At 47.2% G+C, this 22,163-nt stretch overlaps 1 protein-coding gene across 1 annotated transcript in view; it reads left to right on the top strand.

The window, feature by feature from the left end:
* Positions 1-22,163, top strand: part of LOC136625783 (ankyrin repeat domain-containing protein 65-like) — a 38,690-nt gene that overhangs the window by 5,558 nt on the left and 10,969 nt on the right. Inside the window, exon 2 of the mRNA XM_066600274.1 lies at positions 10,512-11,061. Coding sequence (XP_066456371.1) covers positions 10,512-11,061 — 550 coding nt within the window. The remainder of the gene's footprint in view (positions 1-10,511; positions 11,062-22,163) is intronic.

Below are 22,163 nucleotides of genomic sequence, written 5' to 3'. Positions count from 1 at the left end.
AAATGTCTCCACTCATCAAATGCCCATTTTATGGCCCACACTTCCCTGTTGCCAATATCATAGTTGCATTCTGCCTGATTAAACTTTCTGGAAAAGAATGCACAGGGTTGGAGACCAGGTCGGCTGGGAGATTCCTGCGAGAAAACTGCTCCCACGCCATGTTTGGAGGCGTCCACTTCAATGATGAAGGGGCGATCTAGCTCCTGCTGAGCCAACACAGGTGCTGGGAAAAAGCCCTCTTGAGAAGTGCAAAGGTCTCCACAGCCTCCCGCAACCAGGAATCCACTCTAGCCCCTTCTTGGTCAAGTCAGTCAAGGGTTTGGCCACCACCGAAAAGTTTTTCATGAATTTCCTGAGTTTGCAAACCCCAAAAAGCATTTTAACGCTTTTAAGTTGGTGCGTTGCACCCAATCGGTGATGGCATTAACCTTGTTCGAGTCCATCCGGATGGCCAATGGAGAAATGACATATCCCAGAAAGGCAATTTCCTGTACACCAGATAGGCATTTCTCCAACTTAGCATACAACTGATGGGCTCGAAGATAGGACAGCACGGTCCTTAAATGCCTCACATGGCTCTCCCAATCAGGAGAAAATACCAGAATGTCATCCAAAAAAACAACCATAAACACGCCCAGAATGCCATGAAAAATGGTATTCATAAAACCTTGAAAAATAGCTGGCGCGTTACATAACCCGAGTGGCATGACTAGACATTCAAAATGCCCCAACGGAGTTTTCAACGCTGTCTTCCATTCATCCCCCTCTCTGATACGGATGAGATTATAGGCTCCCCGGAGATCTAATTTGGAGAACCAACGGGCCCCTACAACCTGGTTGAGAAGATCAGGGATCAGAGGTAAGGAGTACTGGGTTTTGATGATTATCCTGTGCAAGGCTCTATAATCAACACAGGGCCGGAGCCCACCATCCTTTCTTTCTACGAAAAATAACCCTGCCCCTGCGGGCGATTCAGAAGGACGTATATGTCCCTTGGTGAGGCTCTCAGTGATATACTCTTTCATAGCCTCGCATTCAGGGACAGTTACATTATATATTCCCCCTTTAGGGATCTTGCTCCCGGGAATAAGATCGATCTCTTACAATCCCATTCCCGGTGCAGGGGTAATGTCTCAGACAGTTGTTTGGAGGAGACATCAGAAAAATCCTCAATATACGGAGGTAACCCCTTTACCATACACTCTGTGGAGTGCACCTGGACGGAGATCAAATGCTCACCACAATCTTGCCCCCACTGGACTAGTTCAGAGATGGACCAACCAAACTGGGGGTTGTGCTGCCGGAGCCAGGGTAACCCAAGGACCAAGTCCACAGAAATTCTCTCCATCACCAGGAATGAGCACGCCTCAGAATGTAGCGCCCCTACAGAAAAAACTAGTTCAGGGGTCCTCTTACTGATTAACCCCACTGATAACGGGGTGGAATTGATACCCGAGACCCGGATAGGAGGGTTCACTGGTAACAGGCATGCAGACATAGACTTAACAAACTCAAAATTAACAAAGTTCAGGGCGGCCCCTGAATCAATGAAAGCCAGACCATTGAGGATAAGCGTTTCTATATGTAATAGAGAACGGCACTAACAATTTAGAACATTACGGAAGTACCTGAGCTTTTAGGCGATCCTTCCGGACATCTCCTAGGAGCGGAAGTTTCTCCGACGGCTGTTTCTTGGGGCAACTGGCGACCCGATGACCTGGACCTCTGCAATATAGGCATAATTGGTTCCTGAACCGAAATTCCTTGCGCTCCTTCAGGGACAAGGAGCCCACTTCCATTGCCTCGACTCCTTTGGTAGTTGAAGTCACGGGCAGATTCTTGGATTGGGTCATGGCTGGTTCGGTCTGTCTCTTGCGTCGGCCTTCACAGCAATAGTCATAGCCTGTTCTAAGGTCTCGGGTTCCGGATGCGACAACAACAGATCTTTAACTGACTCTGACAACCCAGTCAGAAACAAATCTTTCAGAGCTCGGTCATTCCATCTAGACTCCACACAAAACTGCCAAAACTGAGAACAGAACTCTTCCGCAGGACGACTACCCTGCCGAAGACCTAACAACTTGCTCACGACATATCCCGCTCTATCTGGCTCGTCATATATCTGCCCGAGGGCCGCGAAAAAGGCATCAACTGATTGGCAGGGTGGTGAGTCGGAGGACAGCGAAAATGCCCAGTGTTGCGGGTGGCCTCTCAAGCATGAAATTACTATGCCCACCCTTTGGTACTCTGAACCTGACGAGTGGGGGCGTAGTTTGAAAAATAACTTGCACGCTTCACGGAAAACAAAGAACGATGGTCACCCGAAAACACATCAGGTAGCGCAACCCTAGGTTCAACCCCCGAGTCTGGGACTGCAGCCATGGTGCCTGGAGCACTAGCAGCGGTCTGCTCCTGATGCTAAAGCCGAGTGGACAAATCTTGAACCAAACCAGTTAAGGCTTGCACCTGATTGACAAGGGCTGCAACAGCCTCCATATCAGGGTTTAAATAGGAACGTCTTAACAGGTTCCCAGAAACTGTATGGCCAGTGTTTCTGTTAGGGCTGGCCAGGGCAGATAGACCGGGAATCCCTACGCCAACCCTCTCCCATGTCCCTACCTACTTGCCCCCCTAGGCTAAGCCAAAGGGCAACAAATGGGCAATGGGGTCCGCTGCACTAGTGTCAGGGACCCCAGGAAGGAAGGACAGGGAAACAGACTGGTGGGAACCTGAATAGCAGACAGAACGCAACAGCAACCAAGGAATGGTGAAAACAGGCCGGGTCAGAACCAGAAAGCACGTGCGCAGTACAGAGGGATGAACCAGAGGCAAAGTCAGAGTCAAGCAGAAGTCAGAACACTGAAAGTCAGGTCAATGATAGAATTATGAGAATTATGAACCTGCGCACAGACCAGAGTGCCGCGCAGCCGACCAGCACACGATGCGGGGCGCACCACCAGCCGCAGCGACCAACCACCAGAGTGGGGGAACCCCGGATAGAGACGCCAGACCGGACCCCCGCAACCCTGGTGGTAACCCCAATTCTAACTGTAGCAGAAAGTAAACTTCAAGATTATAAGTGACATGCATTGATTATAGAGCATTAGAGCTAACAAGAATTGTAATCAGAATTGCAAATGCAACTCTGCCTGTGACTGGAGTATAAAATATGATGTAATTCGCATTAGTTGCAAATGTTATATGTTGTTTTAACAGTATTTATTTAAATATAGTGTATAGATAAAGAAAGGCATATATCCTATCCAGAGGCGCAAGTTGATGCTTCTGGGCCCCAATGCAAAATCCTATCCATGTTCACTGTCCTCTTAATGCCCTGTAAGTGTTGAGTGTGGAGCAGTATTGGCTGGGGTTCAAGGGGAGACGAGGACAACCTTCATTTTAGTCTAATCATGCTCTGAAGGCAACATTCCAGTAACTAATTAGGCTTCATTCCAAGGCAGCCTGCAAATATCTGAAAAATGTGCAAAGTTAATCTGTGTGGAGCAATGTTTCAAAAATTCCCATCCTCACAGGTGATGATTTGAGGATATCATATAGAGAGAACACGGGTGGCAATGTCTGAGCCACCGACAATAATTACATCACCTGTCCAATACTATGTAGATTCTAAAATTCCACCTGTTGGGAAATCGTGAAGACTGGAATTTCGGAAACACTGGTGTTGAGGAAGATGCAGAAAGTACAACACTATGAACCCTCGACAGGAGGAATCAATGAGCATAGGAAGACAGGGTCGGGCCATTATACTTACAACAAGGATTCCAGCTTCACTTAAAGGGGTTGTCCCGCGAAAGCAAGTGGGGTTAAGCACTTCTGTATGGCCATATAAATGCACTTTGTAATATACATCGTGCATTAAATATTGGCCATACAGAAGTTATATACTTACCCCCTCCGGTGTTGGCGTCCCCGTCTCCATGGCGCCGACCGAAGCCTTCTTCTGCCTGGATTAGACGCGCTTGCGCAGTCTGCCCTCTTCTGTCCCGCTCTGGCGTGCTCACGCCGCAGAGGTCTTCTGCGCATGCGCAGAAGACCTGTGCGGCGCGAGCACGCCGGAGCGGCCCCTTCAGCGGGAAAAAAATGAAATTCCGCAATCTTAGGGGGGGGGGGGGGGGCAGGGTCTTGTTTCTACGGCGTACACACTGCAACAAAAATGACATAGCTTTATTTTATGGGTCACTATGATTACTATGATACCAATTATTTATACCATTTTTGCTGTATTACTTTTATTTTTTCCAAAACATATGTAATTTTTTAAAATTATTTTCTGCCACCATCTTCTGACAGCCATAACTTGTGCGAGGGTTCATTCTTTGCAGGATGACCTCTAGTTTCTATTGGTACCATTTTGGAGTACATACAACTTTTTGGTCGCTTTTTATTAATTTTTTTTTTGGAACGAGGTAACCAAAAAAGCGCAAGTCTGGCGTTGTTTACTTATTTTTTCTGATGACGTTCACCATGTGGAGTAAATTATGCATTACTTTGATAAAGTGGACAGACTGGACTTTTATGGACATAGCTTTACCAAATATGTTTTTGGGCTTTATTATTTAGATTATTTTATTAAACATGGCAAAGGAAGGGGGGAGGGTAAACTTTTATTACTTTTTTTTTAATTAATAAAACTTTTTAAACTAATTTTTTCATTTTTTTGGTCCCTATAGAGGAAAAGAACTTATGATGGTTCGATCACTCCTGCAGTATGATGTAATATCATAGTACAATCTTTCAAACTACGCCATAGGCGTGGTTTGATAAGCAATCTGCAATGGCAGCCCTGGGGGCTTTCAAAAGGCTCCCGGCAGCCATGACCCTTGAACTCCGATTTTGGCATTTAAATAGCTAACAGCCACGATCAGCGTGAGTGCTGATTGCAGCTGTTGCCAGCAGGTGTCAACTATAAGAAACAGCCAGCATTGTATGAAGCAGGATTGGCTCTCGATTCTCCTCCATGAAAACCCTGTATGTTCAGGATGTAACTGTGTGTCCTGTGTCATTAAGGGGTTAAGGTTTGTTAAAAACTACTGGCCACAGATTACAAGATAAAAAGTAAAAATATTCATTTGTCTGGTACTGTTTATAACTGAGAGCAGCTTTAGTTAATAAAATTACAACTTGGAACAGTTCTGAAAATTAAGACGGCCAAATCATAATGCAGGTGCCAGATGTTGTCCAGAAAAATCAGGAAAATTATAACTTTTATTGGCATCTTCTGTGCAGATAAACACAATTAGTATGGCAATGCTATGTGAAGAAAATATACTAATAATTGTGTATTATTACTGTACTAACATAAATTGTATTAGTGTCAGTATGTCCAATGTATTCATGATATGCGGGCTCCCCCTGCCCTTCAGCTGTGGATTGGCTGCTTTCCTTCTATTACAGTGCATAGAGGGAAAGCTGCCATTTAAGGGAAGGAGATGGGCATTTCATTACATCGGACTCTATGGTGCGTATTAGTGCATTAACCCTTTTTTCAGACTATTCAAACTCTGCGCTAGTTAATGCAAAAAATGTTTAAAAGAGGGGGAAGATAGGTCCTGCCCTTTCTTTTTCGCACGTAGTATTAATGCTTGAGACTCATGATAGTCCAAACGAATGAAATCAATGGTTTCGCTTTGTCCTGTTATTGTAAGTGGGAGTTGGGTGGTAACTCCAACTGGACACAATAAAGAAGAATGGTTACTGAAACTGAACAGTCCATCACAACTGACAAACACAGTCTTTTAACAGGTAGGATGGCCAACAATGCAGGCAACTGTGATAAAGACATTGTGTTAGGGGGTGCGGGGTTAGCCCTGGAGCTTTAGGGGGCCCAAAGGCCCTCTATCACATAAGAAGACACCAATATTATAAACAGCACACAGTAGGTAGGGAAAAGCAGTCCCATGGTTGGAGCGGCCTGTTCTCATGTTCCTAGATATCTTATTGTTTATACATCTCTGTACATTTTCTTTATAAAAATCTATTACCCATAATTCCAATTTGCTTGAGAGAGGTCTGCCTGGCAAAGATATTAATGACATTATTTACTTTTGCAAAGCAATGATAGTGACTGAATTCTAATAAATTATAATTATTACAAGTGAGGTGGGTTCTAGCCTCATAGCAAATGTCTTTTGTATATATACTGCTACTGCTTACTAGAATAAACAAATTACTTTCAATCACATCCAATGTGTGTGTGGTCTGCAAGATACTTTGAGCTTGAATATAAACAACTAATTTGGAACCTAAAAGCATACCATATAGCAAATAGATTTATTTGCACTAACAATTGGCGCCCAACGTGGGGCTCGACCAGATCGCTCCAGATCCCAGCAAAGAAGGCAGTGCTTTTCTCTTCTTTGGGAAAGACAGACAAAGAAGGGCTCTATAAACACAAAGGTAAGGAAGCTTATTTTTTATAAATTGTGTCTTCCCCTGAGGCTGAGACTATCCTCTGTCACTGGAGGACAGATGGCAGCTGTCATGCATTGATCCATGTAAAAAAAAAACACACACGGTATGTTTTTGGTCAAGAAAACTGTATGTAAATGGGGAACTGCTGTCTCCGGACATTTGTGAGTGTTATTTGTCTTGATGCAGTAAATGTGTATGATTTTTACACCAAGGAAAAGTTATGAAACTTGGTTGAGAGAACGGACTCTTGTGTTAAAATATGTAAATATATATATATATATATATATATATATATATATTTTTTTTTTTTTTTTTTTCTGGGATAATCGAGTGAATGGTTGGTCTAACAAATAGTTAAAAAGCATGTTTTCTTTGAGATGCTTGGTTCACAGTCACTCCCCCCCCCCCCATCCTTCTTTTTGTCCCCCTCCAAGTTGGAATATAAACAACTAATTTAGAACCTAAAAGCATACCATATAGCAAATAGATTTATTTGCACTAACACATGGTAGTACCATTGGGCAGTGAGTTTATTACATAGCAGACTCTGATCACTCCAAGAAGAACAGGAAGAGCGCAAGCAAGACAACATCACAACATTTTTTTAAACTAAATCTGAATAGATCGTTCGATTCAAGGCGCATACATCCCCCTGAGAGGCGCACATAGGAGCCAGCGTGGAATAGCTCACCAGGCAACCAAAGTATTCAGTTTTATTTTGCAAAGTCTGTTGCCAGGGTATATTAAAGAAGAAGGTCTGAATATTTGTAGTAAGACACAAGTGGCTTAGAACAAAAAAAACACAAAATGATGGTGTTCTTTCTATAACCGTTTATCGCAAAGCTGTATGAAATAAGAAGTCAATGAGTCATGATAATAATATAAAAAAACACTGAAATATCATGTGACTCCAGTACTTTCCATGCCAGGAAAATTAACAATAGTATTAAATGATATTAGAGAGATACTAGAGGGACCTTTTTTGGAACTCCAAAGTTAGTGAAAAGCGGGTATGGGTATCCAGTAAACCAAGGCCATGCTTCTTTGGCTGCAGAGTTTCCATATTTTCAACAGAGAAACTATAAGGGCGTCTTCAGGGCTTGTTTACATGAGCATATGCGCACACTTCAGAGCAACGTATCTGCACATTTTACTGTACTTTTATGTGCATGCAGGGCCTGTTCACATGGGCGCCTGACACACCCATGCACTGATTTAACAGACTCTTTAGCCTAATGAGGTCCAGATGTGTTCTTTTTTTCTGCGGTTTTACCCAGTATTTTGTGCATACCGTTGCGTATTCCGTGCGTATTTACGCACACCCCTTCGCAAGAAATGTATTTGCAGAAAAAAGGAAATGACAACTAACCTATTGAAATCTATGGGTTTTATTCTCTGAGCGCAAGAACGAGCGCAAATATGCCCATATGGAAAAGCCCACAGATGGACATATTTGTGCGCGCAAAATCTACACACAATATACAGAGGAGAGAACCCATTAATGTCAATGGGTTTGTTCACATCATTAAATTTTTTGCGTGCATTTCATGCTCAAAGAAGAAAGTAGAACATGCTCTATTTCCCTGCATGTTTGCGCATCAAGGGCCCCATAGAAGTCTATAGAAGGTGCAAAGATATGCAGTGGAATGCGTAATAATAAACTGTTCAATTCCGTGAAAAAATGAGCACATCTCGAGCTCATTAGGCTAGATAGCCTTTTAAATCAGGGCAGGGATGTGTTGTGTGCACATATCAATAGGCCCACTGTGCGCAGAGAAGTACAGTACAATGCATTGAGGCGCACAAATCAACCTCATTTACTACGCAACTACAATGCGCTAAAAGGTGCATTTTTTTGCATACACCTGTCTGAATGAGCCCTTATAGAGAAAAGACAAACCCCACATCACAATCCTATCACTGGTAATATACTGTGAAGGTAGGCGTATTATAGGCTACTTTCACTGTACATAACTCTTACTTCCCCAACTCAGCAGAATCTTCCACTCCACAAAGGAGGAGAATTCAAGGATATGTCTGCCAAAATGAAACCATTAAATATATATTCATATATATATATATTTTATTATTATTTTTAAATACGGTCTTGAAACCATGTAATAAGACACTTACTAATAGCCTCATGTCTACATTTTAGTCTGTTTCAGAAGTTTCCAGATGTATTAATGTGATAATGCTCTTTACCTTGTGTGAATTATTTAGGAAAAGTACCTTGAAGACAACTAGTATCAATCTAAGATCTAGTATCAATCTAAGATCTAGTATCAATCTAAGTCTGTGGAACATGTACCCCAGGGGGTACTCACACTGTCCTCATGCAGCACTTGTAGCCTTGGAGGTACTTAGATGTCATTCTTTTGAGGAAAGAGTACTTGGCTGGTCGAAAGAAACACTGATCTATACTGTTACTATACTGTTCCTTTTAATGGAGTCTATTTCTATTCTACACAGAGCGGTAAAATTTGGCCTTATTACCAAGTGATCGCAAATAGGGTCAGCTGAAGACATTGCTACAGCGTTAAAACGTGTAGCCAAATAGACTATTCTCCTTCCTAGGTTTGCTGTCATCTGTGCACCCAGTTCCCCCTGTATGATAGAGAGGGTAAAACTGATGTTCATTAATGGCCAGGGAATTGCATATGTTAGTGTACACTGTGACAAATAACAACAGTGTGAAGATTGTGCAGTGTCCCGTAGGGTGACCCCGGACACAGGGCATACGTTGAGGAGCGGGGAGGGTAGGATGCTGGCTTCTCATGGCGGCACTTACCATGCTCCCGCCCAGGGGGACGCATGTAGCCTCGGCCAGGGCAGCGCTGGGCCTCTTCCAGACACCCCTCAGAGAGGGATGCCCAATAAACATGAGAACAAGCATAGGGGTTGTCACAGGTGATGCCACCTTTCCGTTACCCACCGGTATGACTCTCGGTAGGAAATAAATGGAGCCGCAGATAGAATTAGTGTACCTCAGGTACCTGGGAATGGTCAGGGCCTGGAAGAACTTTACCTGCATAAACTTTGGAAAATACAAGGCACAATTGACAGTACTTGAAGTGCAGTTATTAAGATAGACTTGTGAAGTAGTACCTCTACACAGTGATACCAAACTTTAGGACGGCCGTGTGTACAATAGACTTAAGAGTATCTCCACCCGGTGATCCCAGACTTCAGGACGGCCGGGTGTAAAAGACAATGAGTACCTCTGCACTAGGCCTTGCGAAAAACTCACTCACGGTTTGTTTACGCTCTCTCTCCACTTGGGGCTCACTCTTCTCTCATGCTGGAACACTCAATCCAGGGAACCTCTCCTCCTCTTCCATTCTTCACTACATGAGGGTTGAAGGTACCGTGGTCAGGAACCCAGAAGAAATGGACCTTAAACTCCTTTCCCGCTCTCAAACACTCTCATTTATAGCCTCGCTCATACCACGTGACAGGACATAAACTGATACATTCACAGGCAATCTGTTGCAGACACTTAACCCATCACACGCTGAGGCTGTGCAATACATATAACAGAATGACTAGACAGACTTGCACAGCGTACCCACATAAGACATGACAAGTATGACATTATGGAGGGGGCCAGGAAAGGATGTACTGGGCCACTACAATTGTGTTACAATTTCTGTTGATTGACCACAATAAAGTATGAATTTGCTGAGTTTGTACTAAACTTCCGCCCTGGACGTGGTTTACTGGTGAGCAACCATCCATCTAGTGGAGGAAAGATGGCGCTCAGATGAGCTAAAAAACCCCAAGTTGTCACAATGTGCATGTGTTTTATATATATATAAACTTAGAAATATTTTTCTTTTCAAGAATTGAAATAATGTGGTTCTTCATCATACACTCTACACTGCCACAAAGACAATGGGTTACAAAGTCAGTGTATGACAAAGTATGTTATTCTGGGTGTCCTCCCCAACTATTTTGCAAATATGGGACTTTATACAGGTAAGGCATGTGTCAGTCAACACTCCAACCAATCTGGAATTTTTAAATGCTTTGTGTGTATGATTGCAATAAATAGTAATTTCTCGTCTTGTGTTTGGCAGGGATTACAGAGGATGGTCTTTACTGCACATTGCTTCATGTTGTGGGCATCTTGCACTAACCAAGTACCTCTTACAAAAAGGAGCGTCGGCTAACATCAAGGATGCCTGGAATCATACTCCACTCCATCGTGCTGCCTGGAATGGACATGCAGAATTAGCTGAGCATCTCTTAGAATGCGGTGCATCTCCTGATGTCTTGACATCTTCTGGAGAAACAGCCATGCATCTAGCTGCAGGCAATGGCCACCTTCCATGTGTTAAAACACTGCTGAAATACAAGTCTTCACCCAGCATCAGAGATAACAACAAGTGGACTCCACTGCACTGGTGCTTTGTTAATGACCACATGGACGTGCTGGACTGCCTCATGTCTCTTGATGTGCCTCTAGAACTAGACAACAACACTAGCATGACAATGCTTCATTTGGCTGTACTGGCTGGAAGCATACATGCCACCAACTATATATTAAAGAGAAAAGTCGATGTGAATGTAAAGGACTCCCGGGGGACTGCTGCCTTGCATTTAGCTGCAGAAAATGGTTACAAAAAGGTAAGCAATAGAGATGAGCGAGCACCAAAATGCTCGGGTGCTCGTTACTCGGGACGAAATTATCGCGATGCTCGAGGGTTCGTTTCGAGTAACGAACCCCATTGAAGTCAATGGGCGACCCGAGCATTTTTGTATTTCGCCGATGCTCGCTAAGGTTTCCTTGTGTGAAAATCTGGGCAATTCAAGAAAGTGATGGGAACGACACAGCAACGGATAGGGCAGGCGAGGGGCTACATGTTGGGCTGCAGCTCAAGTTCACAGGTCCCACTATTAAGCCACAATAGCGGCAAGAGTGGGCCCCCCCCCTCCCAAAAACTTTTACTTCTGAAAAGCCCTCATTAGCATGGCATACCTTTGCTAAGCACCACACTACCTCCAACAAAGCACAATCACTGCCTGCATGACACTCCGCTGCCACTTCTCCTGGGTTACATGCTGCCCAACCCCCCCCCCCCTCCCCCCCACAGCGCACACCAAAGTGTCCCTGCGCAGCCTTCAGCTGCCCTCATGCCACACCACCCTCATGTCTATTTATAAGTGCGTCTGCCATGACGAGGGACCGCAGGCACACACTGCAGAGGGTTGGCACGGCTAGGCAGCGACCCTCTTTAAAAGGGGCGGGGCGATAGCCCACAATGCTGTACATAAGCAATGAGAAATAGAATCCTGTGCCACCGCCATCAGGAGCTGCACATGTGGGCATAGCAATGGGGAACCTATGTGCCACACACTATTCATTCTGTCAAGGTGTCTCTGCATGCCCCAGTCAGACCGGGCTTTTTAATTCATAGACACAGGCAGGTACAACTCCCTATTGTGAAGTCCCTGTCGACCGACAGCATGGGTGGCTCCCTGGAACCCACCGGCGATACACAGAAATATCCCATTGCATTGCCCAACACAGCTGAGGTAGTAATGTTGTGCTTAATACAGGTGGGCTTCGGCCCACACTGCATGCCCCAGTCAGACTGGGGTTCTTTACAAGTGGACAGATGTAGGTTAAACTCCGTGTGCACCTACAGCATGGGTGGCTCCCTGGAACCCACCGGCGGTACATAAAAATATCCCATTGCATTGCCCAACACAGCTGAGGTAGTAATGTCGTGCTTAATGCAGGTGGGCTTCGGCCCACACTGCATGCCCCAGTCTGACTGGGGTTCTTTACAAGTGGAATCAGATGCATTTATAATTCCCTGTGGACCCACAGCATGGGTGGGTGCCAGGAAGCCACCGGCGGTACATAGAAATATCCCATTGCATTGCCCAACACAGCTGAGGTAGTAATGTTGTGCTTAATACAGGTGGGCTTCGGCCCACACTGCATGCCCCAGTCAGACTGGGGTTCTTTACAAGTGGAATCAGATGCATTTATAATTCCCTGTGGACCCACAGCATGGGTGGGTGCCAGGAAGCCACCGGCGGTACATAGAAATATCCCATTGCATTGCCCAACACAGCTGAGGTAGTAATGTTGTGCTTAATACAGGTGGGCTTCGGCCCACACTGCATGCCCCAGTCTGACTGGGGTTCTTTACAAGTGGAATCAGATGCATTTATAATTCCCTGTGGACCCACAGCATGGGTGGGTGCCAGGAAGCCACCGGCGGTACACAGAAATATCACATTGCATTGCCCAACACAGCGGATGTAACGTCAGCTGTAATGCAGGTGGGCTAAAAATTCATTTGATTACACTGTAGGCGAGGGCCCACAAAAATTGCTGTATCAACAGTACTAATGTACATCCAAAAAATTGGCCATGGCCAACCAAGAGGGCAGGTGAAACCCATTAATCGCTTTGGTTAATGTGGCTTAAGTGGTAACTAGGCCTGGAGGCAGCCCAGTTTAACTAAAAATTGGTTCAAGTTAAAGTTTCAACGCTTTAATGAGCATTGAAACATATAAAAATTGTTTAGAAAAATTATGAGTGAGCCTTGTGGCCCTAAGAAAAATTGCCCGTTCAGCGTGATTACGTGAGGTTTCAGGGGGAGGAGCAGGAGGAGGAGGAGGAATATTAGACACAGATTGATGAAGCAGAAATGTCCCCGTTTTGGATGGTGAGAGAGAACGTAGCTTCCATCCGCGGGTGCAGCCTACGTATTGCTTACGTATCGCTGCTGTCCGCTGGTGGAGAAGAGAAGTCTGGGGAAATCCAGGCTTTGTTCATCTTGATGAGTGTTAGCCTGTCGGCACTGTCGGTTGACAAGCAGCTACGCTTATCTGTGATGATTCCCCCAGCCGCACTAAACACCCTTTCCAACAAGACGCTAGCCGCAGGACAAGCAAGCACCTCCAGGGCATACAGCGCTAGTTCAGGCCACGTGTCCAGCTTCGACACCCAGTAGTTGTAGGGGGCAGAGGCGTCACTGAGGATGGTCGTGCGATCGGCTACGTACTCCCTCACCATCCTTTTACAGTGCTCCCGCCGACTCAGCCTTGACTGGGGAGCGGTGACACAGCCTTGCTGGGGAGCCATAAAGCTGGCCAGGCCCTTAAAGACTGTTGCACTGCGTGGGCTGTACATGCTGCTCGATCTACGCACCTCCCCTGCTACCTGGCCCTCGGAACTGCGCCTTCTGCCACTACCGCTGTCGGATGGGAATTTTACCATCAGCTTGTCCGCCAGGGTCCTGTGGTATAGCAACACTCTCGAACCCCTTTCCTCTTCGGGAATGAGACTGGGAAGGTTCTCCTTATAGCGTGGGTCGAGCAGTGTGTACACCCAGTAATCCGTAGTGGCCAGAATGCGTTGAATGCGAGGGTCACGAGAAAGGCATCCTAACATGAAGTCAGCCATGTGTGCCAGGGTACCTGTACGCAACACATGGCTGTCTTCACTAGGAAGATCACTTTCAGGATCCTCCTCCTCCTCCTCTTCCTCCTCCTCAGGCCATACACGCTGAAAGGATGACAGCCCAGCAGCATGTGTACCCTCACCAGTGGGCCAAGCTGTCTCTTCCCCCTCCTCCCCATCCTCCTCATGCTCCTCCTCCTCCTCAACGCGCTGAGATATAGACAGGCGGGTGCTCTGACTATCCAGCGACATACTGTCTTCCCCCGGCTCTGTTTCCGAGCGCAAAGCGTCTGCCTTTATGCTTTGCAGGGAACTTCTCAAGATGCATAGCAGAGGAATGGTGACGCTAATGATTGCAGCATCGCCGCTCACCACCTGGGTAGACTGCTCAAAGTTTCGAAGGACCTGGCAGATGTCTGCCAACCAGGCCCACTCTTCTGAAAAGCATTGAGGAGGCTGACTCCCACTGCGCCGCCCATGTTGGAGTTGGTATTCCACTATAGCTCTACGCTGCTCATAGAGCCTAGCCAACATGTGGAGCGTAGAGTTCCACCGTGTGGGCACGTCGCACAGCAGTCGGTGCACTGGCAGATTAAAGCGATGTTGCAGGGTGCGCAGGGTGGCAGCGTCCGTGTGGGACTTGCGGAAATGTGCGCAGAGCCGGCGCACCTTTACGAGCAGGTCTGACAAGCGTGGGTAGCTTTTCAGAAAGCGCTGAACCACCAAATTAAAGACGTGGGCCAGGCATGGCACGTGCGTGAGGCTGCTGAGCTGCAGAGCCGCCACCAGGTTACGGCCGTTGTCACACACGACCATGCCCGGTTGGATGCTCAGCGGCGCAAGCCAACGGTCGGTCTGCTCTGTCAGACCCTGCAGCAGTTCGTGGGCCGTGTGCCTCCTATCTCCTAAGCTGAGTAGTTTCAGCACGGCCTGCTGACGCTTGCCCACTGCTGTGCTGCCACGCCGCGCGACACCGACTGCTGGCGATGTCCTGCTGCTGCTGACACATCTAGATTGCGAGACAGAGGTTGAGGAGGAGGAGGAGGAGGAGGGTGCTTTAGTGGAAGAAGCATACCCCGCCGAACATACCACCACCGAGCTGGGGCCCGCAATTCTGGGGGTGGGTAGGACGTGAGCGGTCCCAGGCTCTGACTCTGTCCCAGCCTCCACTAAATTCACCCAATGTGCCGTCAGGGAGATGTAGTGGCCCTGCCCGCCTGTGCTTGTCCACGTGTCCGTAGTTAAGTGGACCTTGCCACTAACCGCATTGGTGAGGGCGCGTACAATGTTGCGGGAGACGTGGTCGTGCAGGGCTGGGACGGCACATCGGGAAAAGTAGTGGCGACTGGGAACTGAGTAGCGCGGGACCGCCGCCGCCATCATAGCTTTGAAGGACTCAGTTTCCACAACCCTATACGGCAGCATCTCAAGGCTGATAAATTTGGCTATGTGGACGGTTAACGATTGAGCGTGCGGGTGCGTGGTGGCGTACTTGCGCTTGCGCTCCAACACTTGCGCTAGCGACGGCTGGACTGTGCGGTGCGAGACATTGCTGGATGGGGCCGAGGACAGCGGAGGTGAGGGTGTGGGTGCAGGCCATGAGACGGTAGTGCCTGTGTCCTGAGAGGGGGGTTGGATCTCAGTGGCAGGTTGGGGCACAGGGGGAGAGGCAGCGGTGCAAACCGGAGGCGGTGAACGGCCTTCGTCCCACCTTGTGGGGTGCTTGGCCATCATATGTCTGCGCATGCTGGTGGTGGTCAGGCTGTTGGTGGTGGCTCCCCGGCTGATCTTGGCGCGACAAAGGTTGCACACCACTGTTCGTCGGTCGTCAGGCGTCTCGGTGAAAAACTGCCAGACCTTAGAGCACCTCGGCCTCTGCAGGGTGGCATGGCGCGAGGGGGCGCTTTGGGAAACAGTTGGTGGATTATTCGGTCTGGCCCTGCCTCTACCCCTGGCCACCGCACTGCCTCTTGCAACCTGCCCTGCTGCTGCCCGTGCCTCCCCCTCTGAAGACCTGTCCTGTGTAGGCGTTGCACACCAGGTGGGGTCAGTCACCTCATCGTCCTGCTGCTCTTCCTCCGAATCCTCTGTGCGCTGCTCCCTCGGACTTACTGCCCTTACTACTACCTCACTGCAAGACAACTGTGTCTCATCGTCATCGTCCTCCTCACCCACTGAAAGGTCTTGAGACAGTTGCCGGAAGTCCCCAGCCTCATCCCCCGGACCCCGGGAACTTTCCAATGGTTGGGCATCAGTGACGATAAACTCCTCTGGTGGTAGAGGAACCACTGCTGCCCAATCTGAGCAGGGGCCCGAGAAAAGTTCCTGGGAGTGTTCCCGCTCCTGAGCATGTGTCATTGTAGTGGAGTGAGGAGGCTGGGAGGAAGGAGGAGCAGCAGACAGAGGATTCGGATTTGCAGCAGTGGACGGCGCAGAACTGTGGCTGGACGATAGGTTGCTCGAAGCACTTTCTGCCATCCAGGACAGGACCTGCTCACACTGCTCATTTTCTAATAAAGGTCTCCCGCATGGACCCATTAATTGGGCGATGAATGTGGGGACGCCAGAAACGTGCCTCTCTCCTAATCGCGCAGCAGTCGGCTGCGACACACCTGGATCAGGAGCTCGGCCTGTGCCCACACCCTCACTTGGCCCTCCGCGTCCTCGGCCACGTCCACGTCCTCTAGGCCTACCCCTCAGCATGCTGTATTACCAGTGATTTGATTTCCCAGGCAGGAAATCAATTGGCGCAAGCCTGCAGGTCAAATATAATTTTTTCGCTTTTTTGCAAAGGGAAGGCCCCACTGCGGATATTCAATGAACAATACGTTTAATAACTGTGGTGTGGCCCTGAAAAAGTGTCACACAACTTTAGTGTAGCAGAGTTATTAACTCTGGCAGAGCAGGTATTTGCCAGTCAGGAAAGACAATGGCGCAAGCCTGCAGTAATTTTTTTACGTTCTCCACGCAGCACAGACGTACCCAGAGCCCTTAGGACTGACACAGGCAGGCCAAATATACTTTCTTCCCTTTTGTTTAAAAGGATAGGCCCACTGCGTCTATTCACTGAATAATAAGTTTAATAACTGTGTTGCGGCCCTGCAAAACTGTCACAGAACTTTACTGTTGCAGAGTTACTAACTGTGGCAGAGCAGGTATTTCCCAGGCAGGAAAGAAATTGGCGCAAGGCTGCACTCAACCGTAGCTGGTTGCGTCTGATTTTTTTACATTCTCCACGCAGCACACACGTACCCAGAGCCCTTAGGACTGACACAGGCAGGGCAAATATACTTTCTTCCCTTTTGTTTAAAAGGATAGGCCCACTGCGTCTATTCACTGAATAATAAGTTTAATAACTGTGTTGCGGCCCTGCAAAACTGTCACAGAACTTTACTGTTGCAGAGTTACTAACTGTGGCAGAGCAGGTATTTCCCAGGCAGGAAAGAAATTGGCGCAAGGCTGCACTCAACCGTAGCTGGTTGCGTCTGATTTTTTTACGTTCTCCACGCAGCACACACGTACCCAGAGCCCTTAGGACTGACACAGGCAGGGCAAATATACTTTCTTCCCTTTTGTTTAAAAGGATAGGCCCACTGCGTCTATTCACTGAATAATAAGTTTAATAACTGTGTTGCGGCCCTGCAAAACTGTCACAGAACTTTACTGTTGCAGAGTTACTAACTGTGGCAGAGCAGGTATTTCCCAGGCAGGAAAGAAATTGGCGCAAGGCTGCACTCAACCGTAGCTGGTTGCGTCTGATTTTTTTACGTTCTCCACGCAGCACAGACGTACCCAGAGCCCTTAGGACTGACAGAGGCAGGGCAAATATACTTTCTTCCCTTTTGTTTAAAAGGATAGGCCCACTGCGTCTATTCACTGAATAATAAGTTTAATAACTGTGTTGCGGCCCTGCAAAACTGTCACAGAACTTTACTGTTGCAGAGTTACTAACTGTGGCAGAGCAGGTATTTCCCAGGCAGGAAAGAAATTGGCGCAAGGCTGCACTCAACCGTAGCTGGTTGCATCTGATTTTTTTACGTTCTCCACGCAGCACACATGTACCCAGAGCCCTTAGGACTGACACAGGCAGGCCAAATAGAATTTTTTCCCTGCTTTTTACAAGGAACACCCACACTGCGTGTATTCAATGAATAATGTATGTCTTCTGGCCCTGCCTACACAATTCTATCCCTGTAGTATTAATGCCGGGTGCAATGCTCTGCACAGCCGGTTTTGAGAAAAAAAAAAAAATATGCAACACTGCTAACAGCAGCCTGGACAGTACTACACACGGATAGATGTGGCCCTAGAAAGGATCGTTGGGGTTCTTGAAGCCTACACTAACTCCTAACACTCTCCCTGCCTAACCCCCACTTCTGTCCCTATTGCAGGGCGCAATGCTCTGCAGATCCAATTTTGGAAAAAAAAAAATACTGTGCTAACACAGTACTGCACACTAGTAGATGTGGCCCTAAGAAGGGCCGTTGGGGTTCTTGAAGCCTACACTAACTCCTAACGCTCTCCCTACAGCAGCTCCAGCACGATACCACTGTCCCTCAGCTAACTCACAAGGCATGTGTGGCGAGCCGCGGGAGGGGCCGACTTTTATACTCGGGTGACATCTGATCTCCCCAGCCACTCACAGCAGGGGGGTGGTATAGGGCTTGAACGTCACAGGGGGAAGTTGTAATGCCTTCCCTGTCTTTCAATTGGCCAGAAAAGCGCGCTAACGTCTCAGAGAGGAAACTGAAAGTAACCGGAACATCGCGTGGTACTCGTTACGAGTAACGAGCATCTTGAACACGCTAATATTCGCACGAATATCAAGCTCGGACGAGTACGTTCGCTCATCTCTAGTAAGCAAATATTTTTGAAGAAAAAGATACTCATAGCATAATTACCGTTACAAGTGCTCATGTACAAGCATCAGTGTTATACAGCTTCTACCTGCTTGTAATACTGATGGCGGACCTGCAGGACAACAGCATAATCCATGGCATCCAAAACTAAAATAGAAGGCTATAGTCCATTAACCCCTTGAGTGGCAGGTTTATTATTACCATGTTGTGCCTCAGAGGGCAAGTTTTTTAAATGAGTCAACAATGCAATTTTTGTATTTATTAACCCCTTGAGTGGCACGCCCAGAAAATCTCCGGGGCTTGCTGCACTGACCATGCAGTTAACCCCTTCCCCCCATATGACATAAGAGTACGTCATGGGAGCAGGTTCCCGCAAAATGACGTACCCTTACATCATACCCTTACTGTCAGGGCGCCTACCCACTTGCGATTGCGTTTTTTGTTAACGCGATTGTCAATGGGACTTTCTATTGTAAAAAACGCAACTGCATTTTTGGTGCATTGCGTTGCGTTTTTAACATTAGAAAGTCCCATTGACAATCGCGTTAACAAAAAACGCAATCGCAAGTGGAAAGGAGCCCTCACTGATAGCCGGCCTCCAGCTGCAACAGCAGGGGTGCATCGGGTTAACCCCTTCATAGAAAGGGTTCACAGAGGGAGCGCGCTCCCTCTGTGACTTCAGCCGCCTCTCGCGATGTTATCAGATACCGGCGTCCTGTATTGCCAGTGCCAGAGAGAAGTCCTGCAATGCCTTATCACAGCGATCATCAGTGCTATGCTGTAAGTCCCCCAGAAGAACACAGATAGTGTAAAAAAAAGATCATCATAATGTTCAAAAAATAAAAATGTAAATTAAAAAAACTTTTTTATGCTTTTTCTCATATTAGCTTAAAAAAAGCCCACATATTTGATATCATTGTGTCCGTAAAGACACGTACAATAAATTGAACATGCTTCCATTCTATGAATGGATCGAGGGCTGCAAGTGATTGGCTGAGCGCTCCACCAATCAGATGCAGCTCTTTCAGCAGGCAGGGATTTTAAATCCCTGCCTGCTAAAAGAACATAATTACAGTGACGGGACCTGAGCAGCTAGACGCGCCTGAGCCTGGCAGCGGCGGAGAGGTAAGTATGTATTTTTTTTCACACCAGATAGAAAGGATTTTCAGGAAAGGGCTTATATTTCAAGCCCTTCCCCGAAAATCACTGTGAGGGTGCCGGCATCCTATTGCATTCAATGGGGCCACAGATTGATCCAGGGAACAATCTGATTGCCATTAGGGAGTCGGGAAGGAATTTTTTCCCCAAAAGGGCTAATTGGCTTCTGGCCTTGGGGTTTTTTGCCTTCCTCTGGATCAACACAGTAGGATAGACAGGCTGGACTAGATGGACATTGTCTTCATTCAGCCTTACATACTATGTTACTATGTTACTAGCAGCGGCGGCTCCATTGAAATTAATAGGAGGGCTTTGCGGTCCCCTCCCACAGCTGTCACCACTGTGACAGCTGTGGGAGGAGATTCTTTACTCACCGCAGGGAGTCCCCTTTACTCCCCATGCAGTAAAAACCCCGGAAAATTCCGCTGACAGCTCAGTGCTCTGCACATTTCAGCACTAGAGCTGTCCAAGGAAACTTTCCGGGGTTTAACTGTATGGTTAGTGCAGCAAGCCCCGGAGATTTTCCGGGTTTGCCTCTCAAGGGGTTAAGTCATAATAGTCTATGACCCAATGGCTGATAGGAGCTGAAGGGGCTCAACACTTTCAACAGTGACCCAGTATTTTTGTTCTCGCAATCAGTGGAGGTATCAGCACCCACACCCCACCAGTACTCTGTGAGATGTCAGGTCCTCTTTAATAAGGCAGATCAGACTTTTCTCTGTTGATAATATAGTCCATTGAGCTCCTGTTAGTCGGTATTCACACTTCAGCAGTTAATCAGTATTTTTCTATTCACTTTTAAAGGTTTGTCCAGATGTAAACTATTGTAAATTATTGATGGCCTATCCACAGGATAGGCTATCAATAGAATATCAGCAGTGGTTCACCACCAAGGACCTCCTTTGATGAGCTGTTTGTGCTCGTGCACTGAGCTGTTTCTGCATTAAGAGCTGCAGTGGCAAGTCTTGATATTCCAGGCAAAGTTCCCATTGATGCGAATAGCTTGCAATACTAAGCCTGACCACTGCTGTGCGAACAGAGCTGTCTGCTTCCTGCAGAAATCAGCACTGTGCAGACGAAGCACAGCGGCCCAGTAAACGGCTGTGGACCCACACCGATCTACTATTGATGGCTTATCCTCAGAACAGGTCAACAGTAGTTTACAACTGGACAACCCCTTTCAGTCAAGATCAGAAGTGGATTGAAAAATCAGAAGTAGTGTAAATATTTCCACTGTATTTTTTTCAGTGTTTAGGATCCACTCATGGATTTGCCTTAAGAAAAAGAATTGCTGAAAATACTAATCAAATAATGAAGTGTGAATGATATCTTAAGCTAAGTGTGTGAAAAGCATTTCTAAGGCTAGTTTCATGGCAGCCAAAAATCATGACCACCTGAAGCATTAGATTCCAATGCATTCAGATGAGCGATTTTCCGATGCGTAAAATCGGTTGTCCAGAAAAGATAGTGCATACAGTGTGCATTCTGGTCGGCCGCTTTTATGCAGGCCAGACCGGTCCTATCTTTTGCCAAAATATGCTGGCCATTCCTATTGACTCCTATGGGAGCCTTTGAGAGCCATGAGTAAAGGGAAGGTGGAGGGAGTTTAGCAGCGGCTTGTGCTACTAAAGTACTCCCCCCCCCCCAGTGACGGCAGCTCCCATAGGCTTCTATGGGAGCTTCTACTGCCGCTACCGGCCAGCAAGGGGAGGGGAAGACACCATAGCAGCGTATGAATGGGCAAGAAAACTTGAGTTTTAGCCGCGACTTGGTCATGGCTTTCTCCCATTCATGTGATTTTTGGTCGCAATTCAGGCTGCCAAAAATCGCAGCGCCCGTGTGAAAGAGCCCTAAGTTCCAATGCAGGTAATGGCTTAACAGGCTTCAACAATCTTTAGGGTTATTATCCTGCATTCAGAATCGATTTGCACTAATTCATCTCAATAGGTGCCATAACATATGCTGTATTCTAGCTGCATAGTTATATTAGGGAGAAAATAAAGAAGTACAGAGCACCCAAGATCTTAGAAGCTTGCGAGCCTGAGATCCATTGCATCTGCACTGAAGCAGCTCAACAAGGCTTAAACCCTTCCTGCTCCAGGGCGTAAGTTTACGTCCTGGGAGCGGGGTACTTCCTGCAACAGGGCGTAAACTTACGTCCTGGGGATAGCGCGGGATCACATATGATCTCACGCTATCCCACAGCGGGAGACGGCTGTCGGAGATGTGCTCCCCGCTGTTAACCCCTTCCCTGCCATGATCCAAGTAGATCGCGGCAGGGAAAGAGTTCA

Source organism: Eleutherodactylus coqui, chromosome 1, assembly GCF_035609145.1.
Source record: "Eleutherodactylus coqui strain aEleCoq1 chromosome 1, aEleCoq1.hap1, whole genome shotgun sequence".
In the NCBI taxonomy this organism is placed as follows: Eukaryota; Metazoa; Chordata; class Amphibia; order Anura; family Eleutherodactylidae; genus Eleutherodactylus; species Eleutherodactylus coqui.
Note: the sequence above shows the minus strand (reverse complement) of the source record. Positions and strands in the feature narration are given on the sequence as shown.